At 39.2% G+C, this 19,607-nt stretch overlaps 1 protein-coding gene across 6 annotated transcripts in view; it reads left to right on the forward strand.

The window, feature by feature from the left end:
• Positions 1-19,171, forward strand: part of crebrf (creb3 regulatory factor) — a 32,161-nt gene extending 12,990 nt beyond the window's left edge. The window contains exons 4-11 of one of the 6 annotated variants that reach the window (XM_042007469.1): positions 271-443; positions 5,096-5,609; positions 5,700-6,255; positions 6,365-6,562; positions 7,344-7,533; positions 7,622-7,695; positions 7,950-8,069; positions 9,190-19,171. In XM_042007469.1, coding sequence (XP_041863403.1) covers positions 271-443; positions 5,096-5,609; positions 5,700-6,255; positions 6,365-6,562; positions 7,344-7,533; positions 7,622-7,695; positions 7,950-8,069; positions 9,190-9,308 — 1,944 coding nt within the window. In that variant the 3' untranslated portion in view covers positions 9,309-19,171. Of the gene's footprint in view, positions 1-270; positions 444-2,036; positions 2,541-2,937; positions 3,350-5,095; positions 6,256-6,364; positions 6,563-7,343; positions 7,534-7,621; positions 7,696-7,949; positions 8,070-9,189 lie in introns of those variants that run through there. The other 5 variants (XM_042007468.1, XM_042007471.1, XM_042007472.1 and 2 more) reach the window with 5 other exon arrangements.
• Positions 19,172-19,607: the final 436 nt, after the last annotated feature.

Genomic DNA, 19,607 nt, shown 5'->3' on the forward strand with positions numbered 1-19,607 from the left:
TCCATTTAATTTAATTTAGGACAACATCTAATACCTGCATGATAGTGGGCCATGAGGACCAGGGTTGGGGATCACTGATCAAGAATATACACATAGTTTCAAGTTTATGTGAATAGGTTTTGGGTTTTTAAATCATAACTACATTTGCGGGAGTAAACAAGGGCCTCACTGTACAAGATCTCATTGACAAAAATTATACTTGCAAAACAAAACTTATTCTAACCACATACTTCTTGACTAACCTTCATTTTTTCTTTCATTCCTATGCAGGACAGAGACATTACCCACCAGCAAAGTCCCTGTGGGGACAGCCTAGTGGGGGTCGGAGATGGTGGTAAGGAGGTGGAGGGAGGGATTGATCAGCTCATAGGTCTGGGAGAGTGTGAGACAGTGTGCAGCAGCTCAGCGTTTGAACAGTGGGACTCCTGGGAAGACCTCACCAGGTACGGGACCATTTATTAATCTGTCATAGCTTCTGTTTTTTTTTTTTTTTTTTTTAATTTCACCTTAACCATTTAAAACCTGATGCAAGAAATAATGGGCAGAAAATTCTAATTTAGTCTGTATTCGCCCTTTCAACTAAATCAAATCAAATCAAACAATATTTATATAGCACGTTTCATGCAGGAGTGCAGCACAACAGTTTTAGCATCTTAAAATAACAAGTAGACACACACCAAAGTTTATCACAAAAACAAATCAAAGCACACACGCACCTAAACATGCTCTCTCACACATGCAGACTAAATGGACATAGAACCCCACCCCCTCTACAACAAGCTGTCTCTAAAGATAAAACAATAGTATAAACGAACATGTCTTGTAAAATATAAAAATCAAAGAAATGCATAAAAAATTGCATGTATTTTTGGTTTATCATGTGATACATCTGAATTATTGTAATGCCAAAGGTGTCCACCGGGGGCAGAAAAGTATCAGGTTGTAAGCAATAAGGTTTTGACCTGTTGTTTTTTGGTTTATTTTTGCAAAACCTGTTGCAATTTTTCACCATAAAGTGATGCAATAGGTCTCAAAATCTGTATGTAACAAATATTTCACATTAGAAGTTAAAGGATAAACAACACCAGGAAGTGATTAAGTCATAAAACATGTTGAAGATGACTGCTGACTGCAACACAACCCGGTTCTGGACACAGGCAAGAATGTGAATGGATTCTTTTGTTTCTGACTTGTAAAATCTTTCCTATGCTAGAAAATACAGTATATTTAATAGTAGAGCCACTCTTTGGGCTTTTGCCCTTAGTAAACATTCCAGAAATCACTGATTGTAGGACTTTTGACAATTATAGTGATGAATAACTGTTTAGTTTATTATAATATGATAGAATTAGACATTTTATATTCTTCTGTAAGGCTGTTTGGTCTGAAAATATTAGACAATTGTTTCTTTTTACTGCTTGTTTTTTTTTTTGTTTTTTTTTTATTATCAGCCATAGTTATTAGATTGGATACACATGTCACTGAACAGCTTTTTACTTTTGTTTACATATGTTAATGTTGGCAAAATGTCTAATTTTATACAGCTATCCTTTCACCAGGTGTGGAAAAAAACCTCTAAAAAGCTGTTTGTAACGTCTCCCCCAGTGCTGATTTTTGTTAAAGCTAAAGGCAGTTTGAACTGTTGAGGAATAATGCTGGTTCTGGGACTCTGCTGATCACAGGGGTTATTGTGGTTACTTAAGTGGAACAGAAGATCTTTATCTTTTGTATTAATGAGTGAGTCCTGCACACTGCTGTTTGGTAGATCTGTCCCTCTGGGTCTATGAAAATCATATTCTGCTCTGCAGAACTTCTGTTTTTTACAACATTTTTACATGACATTAGAAAAATAAATGATTGTGTTAAATAAACTCAAACTGGACTTTTAAATGCACGTATAGTTGATGTGATATATTAACAGACAAACCTTTCCTTGGCTACGCACCTCGCTATGCTGCTTGCTTGGGCCGCTCAGGCCTGAGAGAAAGTAGGCCTTATGGCGCAGTTAGAACTCAAAAGTTGGACTAATATCAAGAAAAGCAGGAAGAATCTCTATATTTGGAGAAGAGTAGCCCCCTGTTTTGGATTAGGAGGATGTCTGAAAGTGACGTGGAGCAGAGCATATAAATATGTTGTAAGAGCTGAGTCTGCACCCACTTTCTAACTTTATGACTATGCTTGATTTATCTTGTTAATGCCATCAATCCTGACCAGGTGGAACAAAAGGAAGAGATCCTGGGTCCGGTGTGTTCACTTGTCTTCACAGACTTTCTGTTATTGAACCTGAGCCAAAGAACTGCATTTTGCAGCCACATTGGTGGCATTTCAGGCATTTTCCTCTTGGCTCACATTCATTTTGACGTCCATCAGAAGTGTATGGCTCTTGTCTCAGTTGCTGGGTAAAGGGCACCCTGAGGGGTGGAGAAACAGCCAGGAGCAGGACTGTTTGGTGGGACTTTGAGGTTGAGAGGTCTGACTTCAGGTGAAGTGCTGGGTGTGCTGTGCTATTTGCTGGGTGAGGCATGTCTGCATATGTGGGTGTAAGTTTATATATTACAGGGTTTATTTTTTGGGGTTTTTGTCTTTTTCTCTTGTGTGGGACTTTGTGTTGTGGCTTTTTTTTTAACATCTTCTTTTGCTGCAGTGACCAGGTTGCAGTTTGCAAATAGCTTTTTTTTCTCATGTTTTGCTGCGTTTATGTGGTTTTTCTCTCGTTTAACAGAACTTGTTAATTTTATATGTGATTATAAAGATAACCGCAATGTGTATAATTGTATAAGTGAACAGAAAAGGGTGTGTTTAGGAAGGCTTTAATTATTATTATTACTAATATTACTATTATTATTATTATTAATATTAGTAGTAGTAGTAGTAGTAGCAGTTGTAGTTGTAGTAGTAGTAGTAGTAGTAGTAAAGGAGGTTTACTTGAGTTATTTTTAATCTTGAGTCACTTGAATCTTAATTGCAATCTTGGTGTAACCATTTGTAATCACTATCATTGATTATTTTAATCATAATAATAACTTATTATTGATCATATTCTCTGTTGGGAGTATTTTTTTTTAACTTTTTTCTGTATGTAATTACAGCTTCAGCACTGCTGCAACAGCCTCAAAAGCAGTCAGCTGTACAGGCGCTGAGCAAACTTAATCTCACGCTTGCTACAGAGATTAGAAATACACCTGATATTTTCTGGTTGGAGCAATTTTATTACTTTTTAAAATTTATTTATTTATTATTTTAGTCCTAGTCAAATTAAATTAAATTTTAATATGGACACCCTGTATCAGCTGAATAATGGTTGGAAGGACATTAGGAAACAGGTGCAGCTGGAATCACTGGTAAACAAGTAGCTGCTGTGGAAGTTTAAGTAAATGTCTATGTATAATGAATGTGACTCTAAACATCTTTGACCTATGGTTTTGGAGTCACAGCAGGTGAAGTTTATTCCCACAGGGACTGAAGGAGTGTGGGAGAGTGAAGATAAAAGATGTACAAAAGTGTGTGTTGACTGTATGACATGTTTGCTGTACTCTGCAGTTTTCTGCAGTTTTATCTGAGCTGTGGTCAAAACATGACACAGATGCAGGGCTGATAAAAATCAGCTGGTGAACTTTGAATTAAAGCCTGGCTGGAAGTCACAACGGGGAGCTGAGCTATAATGCAGTCACTAGGACCTCCCTGTTGCAACTGGACATGTAAACTTGTGAGTTCAACTAAATGGACTAAATCAAAGCTCTCAAAACTGGACTAACATACCCAAATAGTGTGGTTGTCGGTTGTATCATTCCTGCATGCATACACTAGACTCAAATGAGCCGAAGCACTTCGAATGTAATCCTAAGTTCCACCTTTTTCATCTTTCTGTAAACACACTAAAGCAAAAGTGTATATTAAAACAAATTCCCAATAAAGCTGCTCTCATTAATTATTTTCTGTTTTTTGTTTTGTTTTCATATGGCTAAAAGTGACAAAAACTATGACCAAAATAAACAAAAACAAACTGTGACTATAAAGCAGATGGTTGAGGCTAAACACTTTCAGACTGTTTCCCAGATCATCATCTGACAAAAACCACCATTCAAGTAGCTTAAAGATGTCTGTGAAGAGAATTAGCTTATTCATACATTTATAGATGCATGTAAGCATCTCTGAACTTAAATGTATGGAAAAAGTTTTGAATGACAGCATGTCTTTAATTTGTTTTAACCGCTGTGTTGCAGTGTTGTGAATAACTTGTTTCCCCTCCAGTACTTGTATACTGGGACAAGGATGGAGATCTAATTCAATGACCAGGTTGAGCTGTAATTGTAGTTTGACTTGGCTGTGCTTGTAACGGCAGCCAGCTGTTTTACCAAACTGCAGTTTGAACTTCTTATATTTAGAGATTAAAACCGACATTGTTGGTGTCAAAACAGTAACTACCATATGAGACATTGTCTCAGACATCAGTGCTGTTTACTACTTGAATATGTTGTGTCATAACCAGCTTCCTCACCATGATTAAAAATTAAAATCAATATATAAAAAAAACACTTTGAAAACTTACAAATTGAATTGAGCTGTAGTGTAAATGATTGCACTGATGTTATTTTTATGACCTGTTGCAAAGTGCGGGAACAAACAGGTTTACATCACAGACTACGGCAAACAAAACTTCAGTTTATTGTTGAATGAGGACCTGATCAGTTTGTCGGTTACTGATTTGGTTTGTCGAAAGACTAAATTAAAACATGAAAAGTGATGTCTTCAAATATCTTAACAATTCAAAGCCCAAATCTTTTATTAAATGTTAGAGTTGTATATAGCAAAGCAAATTCTTATTTTCCAGAGACTGGAGCAGCTATTTGAATTTTTCTTTAAACTGTTGGTTAAAAACTATAGAAAAAAAAAGCTTTTCTGATGATTTGATAGACATAAACATTTGCATTCATGTGTCCCATGAGTTTTAAATATGCAAGAAAATAATGATGAGAAACTTTAATTTGCTTCAACAAGTGTGTTGCAGATATTTTGAGGAGGAAGCTAAGGATGTACAATGATGCAGCAATGAAAAGTTTCACTATTAAGACAACTTCATCTCTCTCATTGCCAGATACACACGACTGGCCAGCTGTGACATCTGGGGAACCAAAGAGGTGGACTTCCTTGGATTGGATGACTTCTCCAGTCCCTACCAGGATGAGGAAGTGATTAGTCGAACTCCAACACTGGCGCAGCTCAATAGTGAGGATTCACTGCCTGTCTGTGAGGCCTTCTACCCTCCTGTTGACATGAGCGTGTCTACCCCCCAGCCTCAGCCACAGTCACCCCAGCTCCCCTCTCACAGTAAGAGACTTTTGGTCCCTGGCCAAGGATCAGGCCCTGGCTCTGTACGGCCTTCTCCAAGCCCCACAACCTCCTCCCGTGCTTCCCGAAGCCTTCTTCCAGACTTTCCCGAAGGTTTCCAGAAAGCAACCAGACCTGTTCCCTCAAGCACTGAGACTATGGCCAAGACCCAGTACCACCTCAGCCCCACCCAGGACAAGGCTCAAACCAAACCCTATGGGCGAGGAACCAAGACAGCTGTTCCAACTTCTCACGGCTCTGACTTTGTGCGGAAGGCTAAAGTACGCGTGAGTTTGATACACAGAGCTCAAGCTGACATGCCTCCTCAGACAGATTTTGAAAGGTCAGACCCCTCTTTGTCTCTCTCCCAGCCTCAAGATGAGAAGGCCTCCACTTCAGCAAGTGCCAACTTGTTGGGACTTCCTTCTGCTGCAGCCAGTAGCTCCAGCAGCCTGGCGAGCTTTGATAGGAAAGCAGATGGGACAGTGAGGAGAGAGATGCCTGTAAGCTGGTCTTCCTCTGTGCCTAAGCTGGTTGAGGGTAGCCAGGCTCTGGAGGACAGCACATCTGTACTGGTGAGCAGTGAAGATGTGACAGGGGCTAACGGTAGCAGCACTGGTGGCATTCTGGTAGTCGAGGATTCAGAGCAGAGCAAGGAGGAGGAGCACAACTACTCGCTGTTCCTGACCCGGAGCGGACTTTCAAGCAGACTTCATTCCCAGCTAGAGGAAGATGAGGATGAAGACGACGAGGATGAGGCGGAAGAGGGTGAAGGCGATGGGCTGGACTTAGATGATGAAGACCATGATGAGGGTTTCGGAAGTGAGCATGAGCTGTCTGAAAATGAGGAGGAGGAAGAAGAAGAGGAGGATGAAGACTATGAGGCAGACAAAGATGATGACATGAGTGATGCCTTTTCTGAGCCAGGTAGATGCCCTACTTTTCTAACTTAAATAATACCTTTCTTTTATTTCTCCCTGTGATGCTCTAATCCCCCCCCCCGTTTACCAATTTTTTTTTTTTCAACCCCATCCAGGCTGTGAAATGGAGCTGATGGATGATATTAAAGGCCTGACAGCTGGGGTCTCCAGTCGGAAGAGAGCAAAGCGCCGTTACTTCTGGGAATACAGCGAGCAGCTCACCCCCTTCAAACAGGAACGTATGCTGAAGCCATCTGAATGGGATAGGCACACGTTGCCTAGCAACCTGTATCAGAAGAATGGGCCTCTTCATGGTACATATACGAACACATCCTTATATTAACTCTATAGCAATTATCAGCAACTGGGGGCCTGCAGGCCAAAACTGGCCCGCCGCCAATAATACCTAGCCCGCCAGACTACATTGCTACAAAGAAATAAAAACTGATTGCAAGATGTGTCGTGTGCAGGGACATGGTGCTGTTTTGAATGTTTTGCACCAAGCTTTAGCAATAAACACCACACAGCTCTTCTTGTTACAGCAGAGTCACATGTCTGCTTCACCACTGCTGGGTAAAGTGAAGGGAGTTAACCCCGAAGCTATGTGCTGCTTCACCCAGGAGAACTCACCTGGCCTCCCGAGCTCAGTTTGGAGGTGGGAGCGGGAAAGTTCAGCAGCTGTTTCTGACAGCGTTTTCACTGAAAGTGGAGGCAAAAGACTAGAGCAGCACAGTTATTAAACTGTGACAGAAATGTTGTGCTTCAGGAGCAAAAAGACCAGACGGAAAGACGAGGAAAATAACTGATTTTGTTGTTGCTGTGTGCGCGGTGTTTATTTCACCTAGCATAGCAGCCGCCCCATAAACACAGTCAGCCCAGGTTTGACCCACTTTCTCATCTACCTGCTTATGAACAAGCAGCAACTGCTAATAGTTCAAGTAGTAAGACCAGACTGCAGGGCACTGTCAGTGTTAGTGCTACAGTTTCATTGAGCACTAGAAATGTTTAGTTTGCAGAACTTTTAATGTCTAAAAATGATTTCAATTTAACATGAAAGTAATCTCTTACACATTTGTTTTGTCTCTTGTTCTGAAGGTAAATACATGCTAAAGAAGTCTCGGCGCACTGACGTGGAAGACCTGACTCCCAATCCACGCAAGCTGCTGCAGATTGGCACAGAGCTTCGCAAGCTGAACAAGGTGATCAGTGACTTGACCCCAGTCAGTGAGCTGCCACTGACAGCAAGACCGCGGTCCCGCAAGGAGAAGAACAAGCTGGCATCCAGGTATAGCATTCATTCATTTGTTCACTATCAGAGCTGCAAGATAGTTTGGTTTTCGTAAGTAAATGTCATTCATCCGTGTGTGTTGTAGGGCCTGTCGTTTAAAAAAGAAGGCCCAGTATGAGGCAAACAAGGTGAAGCTTTGGGGACTCAGTACAGAGTATGGTAGGTAACAGTCTTTACATGTTTGTCATCTTGTTAGTTGTTCCCTGTTACATTTATTTCTTTAAATTTTGCCCTTTGTAACATTTTAATAACGGCTTTTGATTGCTGAAAATGATACATAAGTGCTTATTCTTCTATCCCTAATATTTTTTATTGTTGTTTTTCTTTAAATCTGTGACCTGCGAAGTATATTGAATTAGTTTTTCCCTGCTTGTGGGTCTACATTTGGTCTCCAAACATATGTCGTCTTGCAGATCAGCTGCTGTTTGTGATCAACGCCATCAAGGAGGAGATTATGATGCGAGTGGAGGACTCTTCTCCGCGTCAAACCAACATGACGGACACCCTGGAACACCTCATCCAGGAGACACTTGGTGAGCATCTTACAGGAATATTTCTGTTTATTATTTTTTATTTATCATTTTTATTTTTTTATTTTAAGTGGGATTGTATGAACTAGCTTGCAGTACAGACAGAGCAATCAGAGGAAGTTTGAATATCCACATCATTGTTATTCTTGCTATAACTAACATTAATTTCTTTTGGTTTGAAATGTTTTAGATGGTGAGAAGTTTTCTTTTCTGGGGGTCTAACCCTGAGTAGCTTTATGCTGTAGGTCAAATGTCAGGAAATAATCTGATTTTTCAAACAGAGAGCACTCTGACAGCTGACTGTAAATAACATGCTGACTACTCAGAAGTTCTAAATATTCCTTTACGCCTTTTTTCACATGCACTGCTTTCCATTAGTCTGGTGCCAAAAAACATGTAGCTGTCATGTGTGAATCACCCTGTTTGTGCTTTTCCGTTACATTTAGAAACCCTCTGACTAGGTTGGATCTAGGTGTCGCTTTCAACTCAGTATGTGTGATCTGCTCCAGTTAAATTAACTGGCAGGTGCACAAAGGAGTGATGAGTTAATGTGACATAATATCAACTGTTCAGAGGCACCTGACAGATAGATGGTGTTATTATATAATGACAGAACTTTTCTTCTTCATGTTTTAACCAACAATAAGTAGCTGTAATAATTTTCTCGACTTTTTAGCCAAATGAATGAAAAAAGGGTTTGAGCTGTAGCTGAAGCTCGGCTGTGTGTTTGTTAGCTTCATATATAGTTATTGCAAAACAAGGTACTGTTATGAGAAGGCTAGTAGGATTTTGAGAGAGAATTTTGAAACAGACACACTGAAGTTTGCTTTGCTGCTAAAAGATTGTTATAAATGCACTTGAAATTACATTTAATGTAATCAATCAAAATAATCTAACATCAATTAAGTGAATTAGATTTTTTTTTCAAATTTCATACAGTGCTAAGAATAAAAATAATTTTAAAAATGATCAAAAGTCAGAGTTTTAATAGACTGCAGCTCACAATTTAGGCGTTTTATGTGACTATTAAAGAAAATAGAAGATTTATTAACATTTTCTGAAACTTTCTTGTTTTTTAACATAGAGCATATCTGAATCTGTCTTTGTGTCTCTTTGAGTGCAGTGCCATCACCTGTTGCTGGGCAGACTTCAGACTTTGTTAACAAGATCTTGGAGAACACCGGACGTGGTGATCCCACTGGCGGATTGGTCGGCCTGCGAGTCCCCACCTCCAAAATCTAGACAAACCGCCGTCCACTGAGAGGAGTGGACTAAACATTACCACCGTGCTGTCCCATTGTAACTATGGTCCCCTCTGCATGCCCCTCCAACCCAGAGTACATGCACATTGTTAGTCACACAAGCACACATACCACTCCCAGTGTGTATGTATGTGTGCTTGTTTTATGCCATGCATTCGTATGGCACACACCCTAGCTTCCCGTCTCTGCACGCTGCGTGTAGAGTCGGCTCATCACTGTCTCCCAACCCATTGTGACCGCCTGTTGGGAGAAGCACGTCTAAAAGCAAGTGATGGTTAGGTGTACAGCTAATAGCACGTCCCTTAAATCCACTGGTGAATATTAGGTGTATTTAACAGAGCATTGTGTTGGGTTGGTGTGCAGGACTTAGACAGTTACACCACTGGAATACTTTCACTCAATTTGTTTGAGGTGGTAATGATGATGAGGAAGGATTGTTACATGCCAGACACTGTCAACCATTGAATAAGTTCCAGTTGTCATTTTTTACAGCGGCTCACCCCAAATGGTAAAAGAAAAAAAGAAAAAAAAAAAAGAATTCCAGGTTGTTAAATTGCCCACTCACTTAAGCACTTTGATAAAATTGGCTCTGGTAGCCAAGAAAGCTGCAGAGAGAAAAAAAAAGCAGGGTGGCAGGAGATATTTTGTAGTGAAGGCCTAAATATGTTCATGCCATCCCGTTTGCCAATCAGCTCTGCTGATGTAAAAAATACTATCAGCAAATTAATGCTTAACGCAGACAAAAAAAAGTGGTAGAACAAGAAACTGGTCAGTTAAAAAAGATTTAAGTGAAAGACATCCTGCTGGTTTTATAGTTTGTGGTGGATAGGAGAAAGCTTTCATGGCTGATTATGACAATGCAACACCAGTAGGTTGACCATGTGGGGAGCAAATGATTGTAGCATGGTGCTTTATGACCTTGTGCTGGTTATAACTGGACTGGGTGAAAACAGGGCATTTTGCCAGTAATGGGAACAGATGGACTGTGAGGAAGATGACCATGATAAAGACAACTTAAACGGTGATCCATCTCCTCCAGGAAACTGTATATAAAAGTGTCTCCCAGGCACCGGCTCCCCTTTTATGTACAGTAGAGTTGACCAGGCAGTTGTGGTGATGACAGTGTGGTGTGTTCATACTAGTGTTTGATCAGAGTTCTATTCATTGTGCCTTGTGTATGTATGTGTGTTTCTCTGTGAGTCTGAGTGAGTGTGTGTGTGTGAGAAGGGCTGACCAAGAAGAAAATGATTGATCAGAACTCCTTGTGGTCCAGCTTAAAAGAGAAGTGTGTTAGTGAATAAGAGGAGAGACAAACTTGTGGGGTTTGGTGTGTGTTTCAGTTGTTTAAAGATATACTGAATGTACATAAACAAATGGAAGCTCTTGTTGCATGATGCCACAGAGTCTGTGTATATAGGAGGGCTCTGCAATAGAATACTTTTGGTTTTTGGTACTCTGTGTTTGGGGATCGGGGGCTGGGTTAACAAATATTTTTCGTTCAGAGTTAAAAAAAAAATATTTGCACACTATATTTTGATTGTTTTTTTGTACCAAAGACACATGCAACGACATGGCGACCAGCCAGTTAAAGTAAGGTTTTGCACAGCTTACCTGACGCCGTATTGAATGTAAGGAATGTGGGAGGGTCAGGGAACTTCATAGAACTGTGAAATTAGCTTGGGTCCAATTCTGTACAGAAAAGGAACATTCATTTGTGTTTTTGAATCTGAAAATTAACCCCGTCTATGGGCTTCTCCTGTAGATTTGTTGCTTAGGAAGCACTTCATTCCTAAACTGATTCCTCCCTCCACATGATAAGTGTATTAATGGCGCTAGCTAGGACAAAAACCAAGAGCGCTAGTAGATAAGCTATGTTACATTTTTGCTTGTTTGTCAAAATGTCACCAACAATAACCAAAATGTTCCTGTGTCACGTGTTTGATTTCTGTATGTAGACAAGGTCTAGTTCACAAGCGAAATATTAACTGAATTGTGTTTAAGTACTGTATATAGAGATATTAATGATATATCTATCAATGGTGAAATGCCACTTTTCATGACAATTATTAATTTTTAAGCATGACACATTTCTAAAGCCTATCCTTGCATCAAGAAAGTTAGAGGAAAAAAACCCCACAAAAACAAACAAAAAAAAGTTCTCATTATATTTTTGTATTTTAGCTTTCTGCTAGCTATCCTGTCATTATGGAAGCATTTACTGGTCAGAGAAGGAGACGGGGAGGAAGAGAGGAAAACATTTTAGATCCAAATCTGATAGATTGATCTAAATACATACACTTGACCCCTTTCCTTTTTCTTTGCTAACAGTAAAACACAGTGACCCAGGGCTGCTTTATTTTAAACACAGTGCAGCAAAGCCTTGGTCAGTGAGGAGAATGAGGTCATGCTGTCTTTAGTGAGGACAGACGCCGTGGAGATGTGCGTGCAGATGAGGAACCAGCTGTTGTGCTGCCTTAGATGCTGTAAGAAAGCCAAAGCTATTTGAGTCTGTACGACACTGATCTGGATCCAGATCTTCCCATCGTTTATTTAGTTAACCATAAAGCCAGCTGAATTTTGCATTTCCAGGAATTGTTTCCTCTGGGGTTGCATTGCTGTATTGAATATACCTGTCTGGCCTCACCTTGCCTTTAGCCTTGCAGCCTTCCTCTCCAAATACATTTTTTAGGCCATAAAGTGGCACACTGTGCAACCTATTAACATGCCCGATGTTTTATCTTCCTGTTGTGGCCCCTCAGAGGAAGTGTTTTCCAAGGAAGTGTCAAAATTCTACCTGAGTTCAGTCATTTGACAGCCAAATATAATCGGGAGTATAATCTGAGGCTGAATTCGAGATCGTTTGAAGTGATAACCGTTTCCTTTACAGAAGGATTTCTGATTACAGGGAGGTTTTGGTTTGTTTGTATTTTATCCGTTCCGTCTAAAAAGGGAGAAATGGTGCTTTTTCTGAAACTAGAATGACAAGTTTCCGCGATACTTATTTAACTTCTTTGACTAGTTGTAGCCTAAAGACCTGCTCACCCCTACTGTCCTCGGCTATTTTACGTAGTAGTGATTCATTTTTGTAAATAAACTGAGTTAACATGTATCTTTTAAATGTTAGATATATGTGTAGATTACTCTATCTTATATGTTTAAAAAGCAAAGCACTTTGTCCAAAAAAGAAAAAAAAACAAAACAAACAGAAGCATTTTTTTTTCTTCCATTTGCTGCTAAATGGCCTTGTGTGAATGCTGCAAGTGTACTTGACGACAACTTGCTTGGATAAGTCTATTACCTGACATGGCTATTTCTATGAGCTAGCAAGGAATAGGTGTGTGGCCTGACGAGGGTTAGATCTACATATTTCTGGAGCCGAGAAATGATATAAGCTGTTGTGTGAAAGCGTATCATTGCTTGGCTTTGGGAAGCCCAGTGTCTTGACAGGATAGGTCTATGTCCTGGTCAGGGATGGTGTGATAGTATGTTTGTGGTCTTAAAACAAAATCATAACAAAAAAACAAAAAAAAAAGAGGGTTTTGATTCCAGGGCCCCTACGTTGATCCTGATGCTGACCCCCTTGGCGTCATGAATCATTTGCCTTCAGTAGAGGTTTCCTATGGAAAAACTGATTCTGCTTTGGCTTCCTCTTCAGGGTGATGTACAGTGTAGACACATTTCTTCAGAGAGCTATATTGTTATCATTTGTAAACTGATTTCTACTTGTGACTTAATGAGGTGGGGTGTAGCCTGGGGCGGCCAGGAAGAGCACGCTTGAACGATGTTGTTCCTGGCTGCCTTGGGGGAAGTTACTATATCACTGTACTGTATGGCAAGCCAATTACAAATGGAGACTCAATCCGGACACTTATTGCCTTCTGAAATAACTTCATATACACACAAACGAAAATAAAAACATGGCAGACATGTTTGTAGCTAATGGGCATGCCCTGTGTTTATGACATTGTTCTGCCAGTATGGTAAACAACAACAACATAAATCATTCAGCCCGATTGGCTCAAAACAACCTCGACCGAAGCAGCAGACGTGGTGAAACTTTTCTGGAAAAATGGCTTCAAAGATCCAAACAACTTGACGTGTGTCTTTTGGGATAATATTTGAAGCATTTTTTTCAGCTATGATTTGAAACCAAGTCTGGTAGGGGGTCAACAGTGGTTACAGGGCCGCTGGTTGGCGGCCAGCTGACAAATGAGGTGTCCGTGTTTTGCCGTCGATCACAAGGCTGGTTCAAGAAAGAGTCCTCAAAGGTTTTTACATTTAGGCGCAAGCTGTGCAACTTTACATTGAAACCAGGAGACTCTGTGGCATTTTAACAGTCAAGGAAATGAGTAGAAATCCACGCCAGTAAAACTATTCCTTATTCTTTTTATTTCTGATTACATTAATCCTATACAGTCATTTATTAAGCTAATAGAGTGTGTAATTTTGTGCTACTCTTGTCCAATAAAAGCTACGTGGATCCATAAAGCTCTTCTTCAGCAAATCAGGGTAATATTGTTCTTCTATCTGACATATGTGGTGACATATAAAATCAAAAAGAAAATATATTTATGTATTCCAATTATTGTCGCCATTCTTTACTCTGTACAATATACTGTCTGTGTGTGTTATGAATTATAAATGTCAATTACTATGGTGCAATGCTCTACACAAAGTAAAAACAAAGGCCAACAAACACATAAAAATTAATTAAAAACAAGAAAAAAAAATTCTGCAACATCTTCCCCTCATGAAGGATTTGACTGGTGTTCAGTGATCCAACTGGGGTTTGTCACATGGTGCTGATTACTGTTCATCACACAAGAAGTAGTGCCCCCCTCCCCGATCATTTTCATTGGTTAATGGCAGGATTATACTGTTGGACCAATCAGAGGAAGATTCACACAGATTCTTGCTCTAAACAACAATAGAATGGTGATTTCTGTGTTATTGACCTGTATGATCGCTGTTGTTGAGCATAGCATTACTTCTTTTGTAAAAGCCAGTCTCCTGGGTTTGACACCACAGCCATTGCCATGGTCATAGCAGACAAAACACCTTTAGCATCAAAGCATAGACATATAATTTAATGTTTTGTTAGAATCATCTCCAGAAGTCAAATCCTTCCTGTATGTAACTTGGTACCAATTAGTGAAAGTGTTCGCTGACACATTTTTCAGCTGGCATGGCTCCACATGACTGCTAATATTTAACAATTCTTTCGCTTGTGACATCTTTATAAGAGGGTGTGTCAGTGTCGTGATTACAGCCTGATGTGTCTGTAACAGAGATGTTTTATTGAAGGATAAGGACAATTGAAGGATAGTTTTTTAAGAATAATTGCTACCAAACTACAAGCAGTGATTATTTTAGGAAACTTCTTAGGATTGTACACAGTTGTAAAATAAGTGTTACCAAATTTCCTTAAACGATTGGGTTTGTAAAGACCTCTTGCTGGCTGTGTTGTCAGACCCCTGAGTCTGGCTTTAAGTAGCCTTTGTATCATTTCAAATGTTTCCTGAGTTGTTTGAACCCATGTTCTTATTGCTTGCAAAAACACCTGATCCTCAGAGGCTGTGTGCTTACCCCCCCTCCACATTTTCCTCTCTGAGACAAGAAAGCAGCAGGACTTATGTTTCTGCATGCTGATTCCCGCATTAGCACTGAGAGAATCAAGTGACATCTGGAGTCCCTTAGAAAATGGGGAAATAATCGTCACAAAATTGTTGCATGGCTTTTGGAGCTCTCTGTACTCTCAGTCACATGATTTCATACTTGCTGCTATTGAATGAGCACAAAAAGACTTCAGATTTTGGTCCAAGGGTGCCCATGACATATTTACCATATATATATATATATATATATATATATATATATCCCACAGTCCCCTTCCCTGTTTTTTCCAAACCTTCTTTTTTTCTACCAGTCAAAAGACCAACAACGTTACTCACTTTGCACTTGGTTTTTACACTTACCAGGAAAATATAAGAAGAAAAAACAAACAAAAAAACAAACAAAAAAAATCGACATTTTGAGATACGATGCCTGCTAAACCAGGTGCCTTAATCAAATATATGAGAACACAAATCTGCACCTTTTGTCAGTCTGAAGGGGTTTCCCTACAGAAGCAAGGGGCTGGGTTTCCCAAAATGTAAACTTGAAGAACATTTCTGAGATGAAAACCTTAACCCCATTTTCTATAATCAATCCTTAACAGCAGATCAGAGCTTTCATGTCTTGATAGTTCAATAGTTTCCCTTTAGTATTACTGAAGAAGAGACAAATTGCCGTTCAACTTGATGTTTTGGGAAACCTGGTTCTGTTTTTAACTCTTTCTCTGCCCACTATGCCACATTATTGTGTTTTCTGTATTGGCTGCTGCTGCTATCACTGTTGGTGTGTCTGTGTAGAGAAGAAAAAACTTCCACTGTGTCCGTGACAGAGGGAGACTTGGACGTGCTTTTTAACTGGTCAATAACAATGCATTCTTCTTCTGAGGTTTTGATGTGGAGCACCGTATTGCTGCCTCTTGAGACCTTTTCATGACAGAAAAAAATAAAGAAGAACTTTCCATTTCTTAACTTTGCTATAATGAAGTGCCAGACCCTCCTTGAAGTCAGTGTTGGCACTGAGTCGCTGGTTGCGAATGAAGCGACATACTGAGCATGGAGGTAAACTGTGGTGCTAATCTGTCTGTTGGCTGGGTGCTACAGTAACATGGCTGTGTTGAATTTTAGCCATATTGTTCTTTCTGTTGATGACAGGTCAGTCTTGTGTTTCTGACTGCTGCACTGCTGTATGCTGACGTAGCGAGGTGTAACTCTGCTGCTGCTGCTTTGCTGATGAATGTAGACTAGTCTTCCTCAGCAGGATCACACAGACAGACAAGAGTGTCTGGTGGAGCTTTTTTCCTGTTCGAGTTTGTTTGGCGCTCTTAGAGGGAGACCCTGGTCATCAGGATCTAGATGGATCTTGAATGTTGTGAATCTTTCTATGGCTGCTGTCTTTGCTTGTATGTTTAAACTTTTTTTTTTTATTAATATTATTTATATTCATGCTCTGACTCAGTAAAATGTTGCATGTTTCATTTTTTCCCCCTAAATTATGTTTTGCCCTTTTCTCTGACCCCTGTGATCATGCCATTATTTGCTATTTATTTATGAAGTCCTTTTATTTAACCTGCAACCAAACAAGTTATTAAATCTAAAGAAGCAGGCATCCTTGAGCCAGAGACTTCTCATGAGATTTGCAGACAGAAATCAAAAAACAGAAATCACATTTCTAATTTTTATTCATTGTGTTATAAATTACTCACAAAAAGTTTGGTATGCTCAACTTTTGGGTGAAATTTACAGATAATGAAAAAAGTTTATGTTCTGCTGATATTATAATATGAATGTATGGTATTTAAGTAGAATTATAGAAAGGTAATTCCCTCATCCCCAAATAATTTTAATAACTAGCAACATAGGAAGACCACAGTGAGTACCCAAGCAGGGCTCTTAACCCTAACTTGTTCCCCTGTGTGCCATAAAAATAGTAGCTCACTGGTCCTGGTCAAATTAGGATGGGTCAAATCCAGAGAAAGAGTTTCCCAATTGGGATTATTAAAGTATACATAGTCAGTAGATTATTGAAACAAAAGCTAACAACAATGGTGGGTATACCACAACATAAAAATGACAGTAACTCAATAGCTTGTCATGTGTTAGGTGTCGTCTTGGTCTAAAGCATGCTGTGCAATAAGTACTTCAATATGGAAAACTTGTACATGTGCACAAAGTCCAATTGAATTCACTGTTAAAGGTTATAATGTATTTTAGGTTCATTCTGACATTATACAAAAAGCTGAACATCCCTAACTTTTGGTGAGTAGTTTATATTGACCCTTTGAACAATTAAGTTACAGATCTTGAAAACATTGAATTTTAAAAACATCATCACAAGTAACTTGTAAAAAAAAGTATTACATGGCCAAAAAGAATCATGTTAAACAGGAATTTTAGATAAACGAATCAGTCAGATTTTAAACATGTCCACTCATTTCCATCACAAGTTCATTTGTTTTTAAAATAATGAAGTTATTTCCAATATTCCCAATAATCTTTTGGAAATTCCTTTATGCAATTTCTTACTTTGGGATGAAAATTATACCATCAGTAAGTTCAGCTTAGTCCAAAGGACACACACAGGAGACAGTAAGGTTGTCCAAAGACTTTCAGGAACTAGTTCCTGGCAAGGCTTAATGCCTTCTTTGAATCTTATGGTTGTTGTGGGGTTGCTCTGTAACCAGTGTAGAGACCAAAAAATTCCCAGAATGAAATTTGTAGTGATTTTTTCCTATCATGTGGAAAGAGATTTACAACTGAGTTTGAGTGATTGCTGTCTGTGAGACCCATGAAATGTTCTGTAATTTGAGGTCTGATATGGGTTGTGTGAGGGTTGTTAAGCCGGGCTTATACGCTCACCAAACCGAACCGCACCTTGAAGCAACTCTTGTGTCAGAACTCTTGACTGAGGTTTAGGCGTATCGTAGCTCTGAAGCTCAGGTTAGAAGTCGGCTCGCTTGCTTTCTCGATCCTCTGTGGGGACATTTAGTGAGATTTGTGGGAAAAATTTGACTGCGACAGATGTTCTTTCCCTTCTCTGTGCTTTATTTTAAGTTTAATTTCATTTTTGTTTTCTTATTTTCTTTTGTAGAAGGGCTTTGGTTCGCAGTTGTCTTGTCAGGGAGCCCCTGAGATTAACCAGGGGTCATTAAAGGCTGGTGGGCAGAGACCCCTCACCTTCCCCTGCAGTAAATGATGGGGGAAGATGTTGTCTCCTCTTCTGCAGACTGATCTTACAAAAGCAAACAACAACAACTCACCCTCGATAATAAAAACAAAACTCTTTCTATTTCTACTCATGTCCAACTCATCATCTACATCTTCTTCCAGACTTGCCAAAATGCACGGAGCAAGAGACATTTAACAAAATGTTTATCTTAAAACATCTGTTTCTTTTCTCTCTTTTTATAGTCAAATAACAACAGACAGTCAGACAATTTTATAGGAAATCCATACAAGCCAAACATGTAGAGGATGTGGGAGGTATCGGTCATCCTGAGCTCCACAGCTACATGCTATTGTTATGCTCCTGGTCTTGTATGGTAACTTATTTGACAAGATCAACAGCATGGGATCTTTCTGTAGTTAGTCCTGTGTGTGTTCCTCTCCCCAGTCTCGGTAGGAAGGCTGTACTTCGTTGCTAAGTGCTCTATAATAGATCTCTTGGTGATTCTAATTTCATAAAGAAGCAAAACCTGCAGAAAGTGTATCCTGCTGAAACTAACTTGATCCTCCTTAGCAATGACGTCTATATTTGTAGTTCACATATATGCCTGTTCAAATACAATATCTTGACAGTTGTTATTTATGTTGTGTAATAAATGTTGTGCTGGGTTTATATTTTTGTTTTGACTAACTTTTTCTTTTACATTATATATTTTTTCTCTTGGAGGCACAGTTGGTGGCTTTATGCACAGGCGTTGAGATGTCAAAGATGTTTTGTTTTCTTTCTCGGTTTGTACTGTAACAGTCCGTTCTGTTTCAGAGCTTCTGACAGTTTTTTTTTTTTTTTTTGGTCTCTGGCTGCTCGACATCCTACAGACAATTGCCCTGAATCTCCGTTGTGTTATTGTGCCTCTTTTTCTGTTTTTTTTTTTCTTTTTTTCTTTTTTGTAATCATTTTTGTCTCTGTTGTATCAGCCGGGAGTTGGTACTGCAGCTCTGCTTGTAACCATGTTAGTCTGATTATGTTTATTGATTTTAATATCAAAACAATAAAACCATTAGCACCCCATGCTGACTCTTGTTTGTTTACTTGGTTTGATGACTTAAAAACTAACATTTTGTACATTTGTCCATTTCAATTGATGGATATAATAGTATAAAGTACGGAGAACAGTTCTGTTTAAATGTGACACCCAGTATTGCAAATTTCATCCATTCTGGAAAATAAATCTTAACTTATTTCACCTCTTGAGCCTTGAGTGGTGTAACATTTTTTACTCCATTAATTATGAAATAGTGGCACCGTTTTTTTTTTAATCAGTTTTCAGGACAGCCTGATAATACTGGTTCCAGATGGAGCTGACAGGATCCTACCAAGTATCTCTTTAATATTTATTTTCATCAAAGAAATATATGATAACAATATCTGCTGATTTTCCTAATTTTGATCTCTGTGTTCAGCTACACTGTTTGTGAATGATCTTTTATTTTGAAAAACTATATAC

The sequence above is a fragment of the Melanotaenia boesemani genome, chromosome 15, assembly GCF_017639745.1.
Source record: "Melanotaenia boesemani isolate fMelBoe1 chromosome 15, fMelBoe1.pri, whole genome shotgun sequence".
NCBI lineage: Eukaryota > Metazoa > Chordata > Actinopteri > Atheriniformes > Melanotaeniidae > Melanotaenia > Melanotaenia boesemani.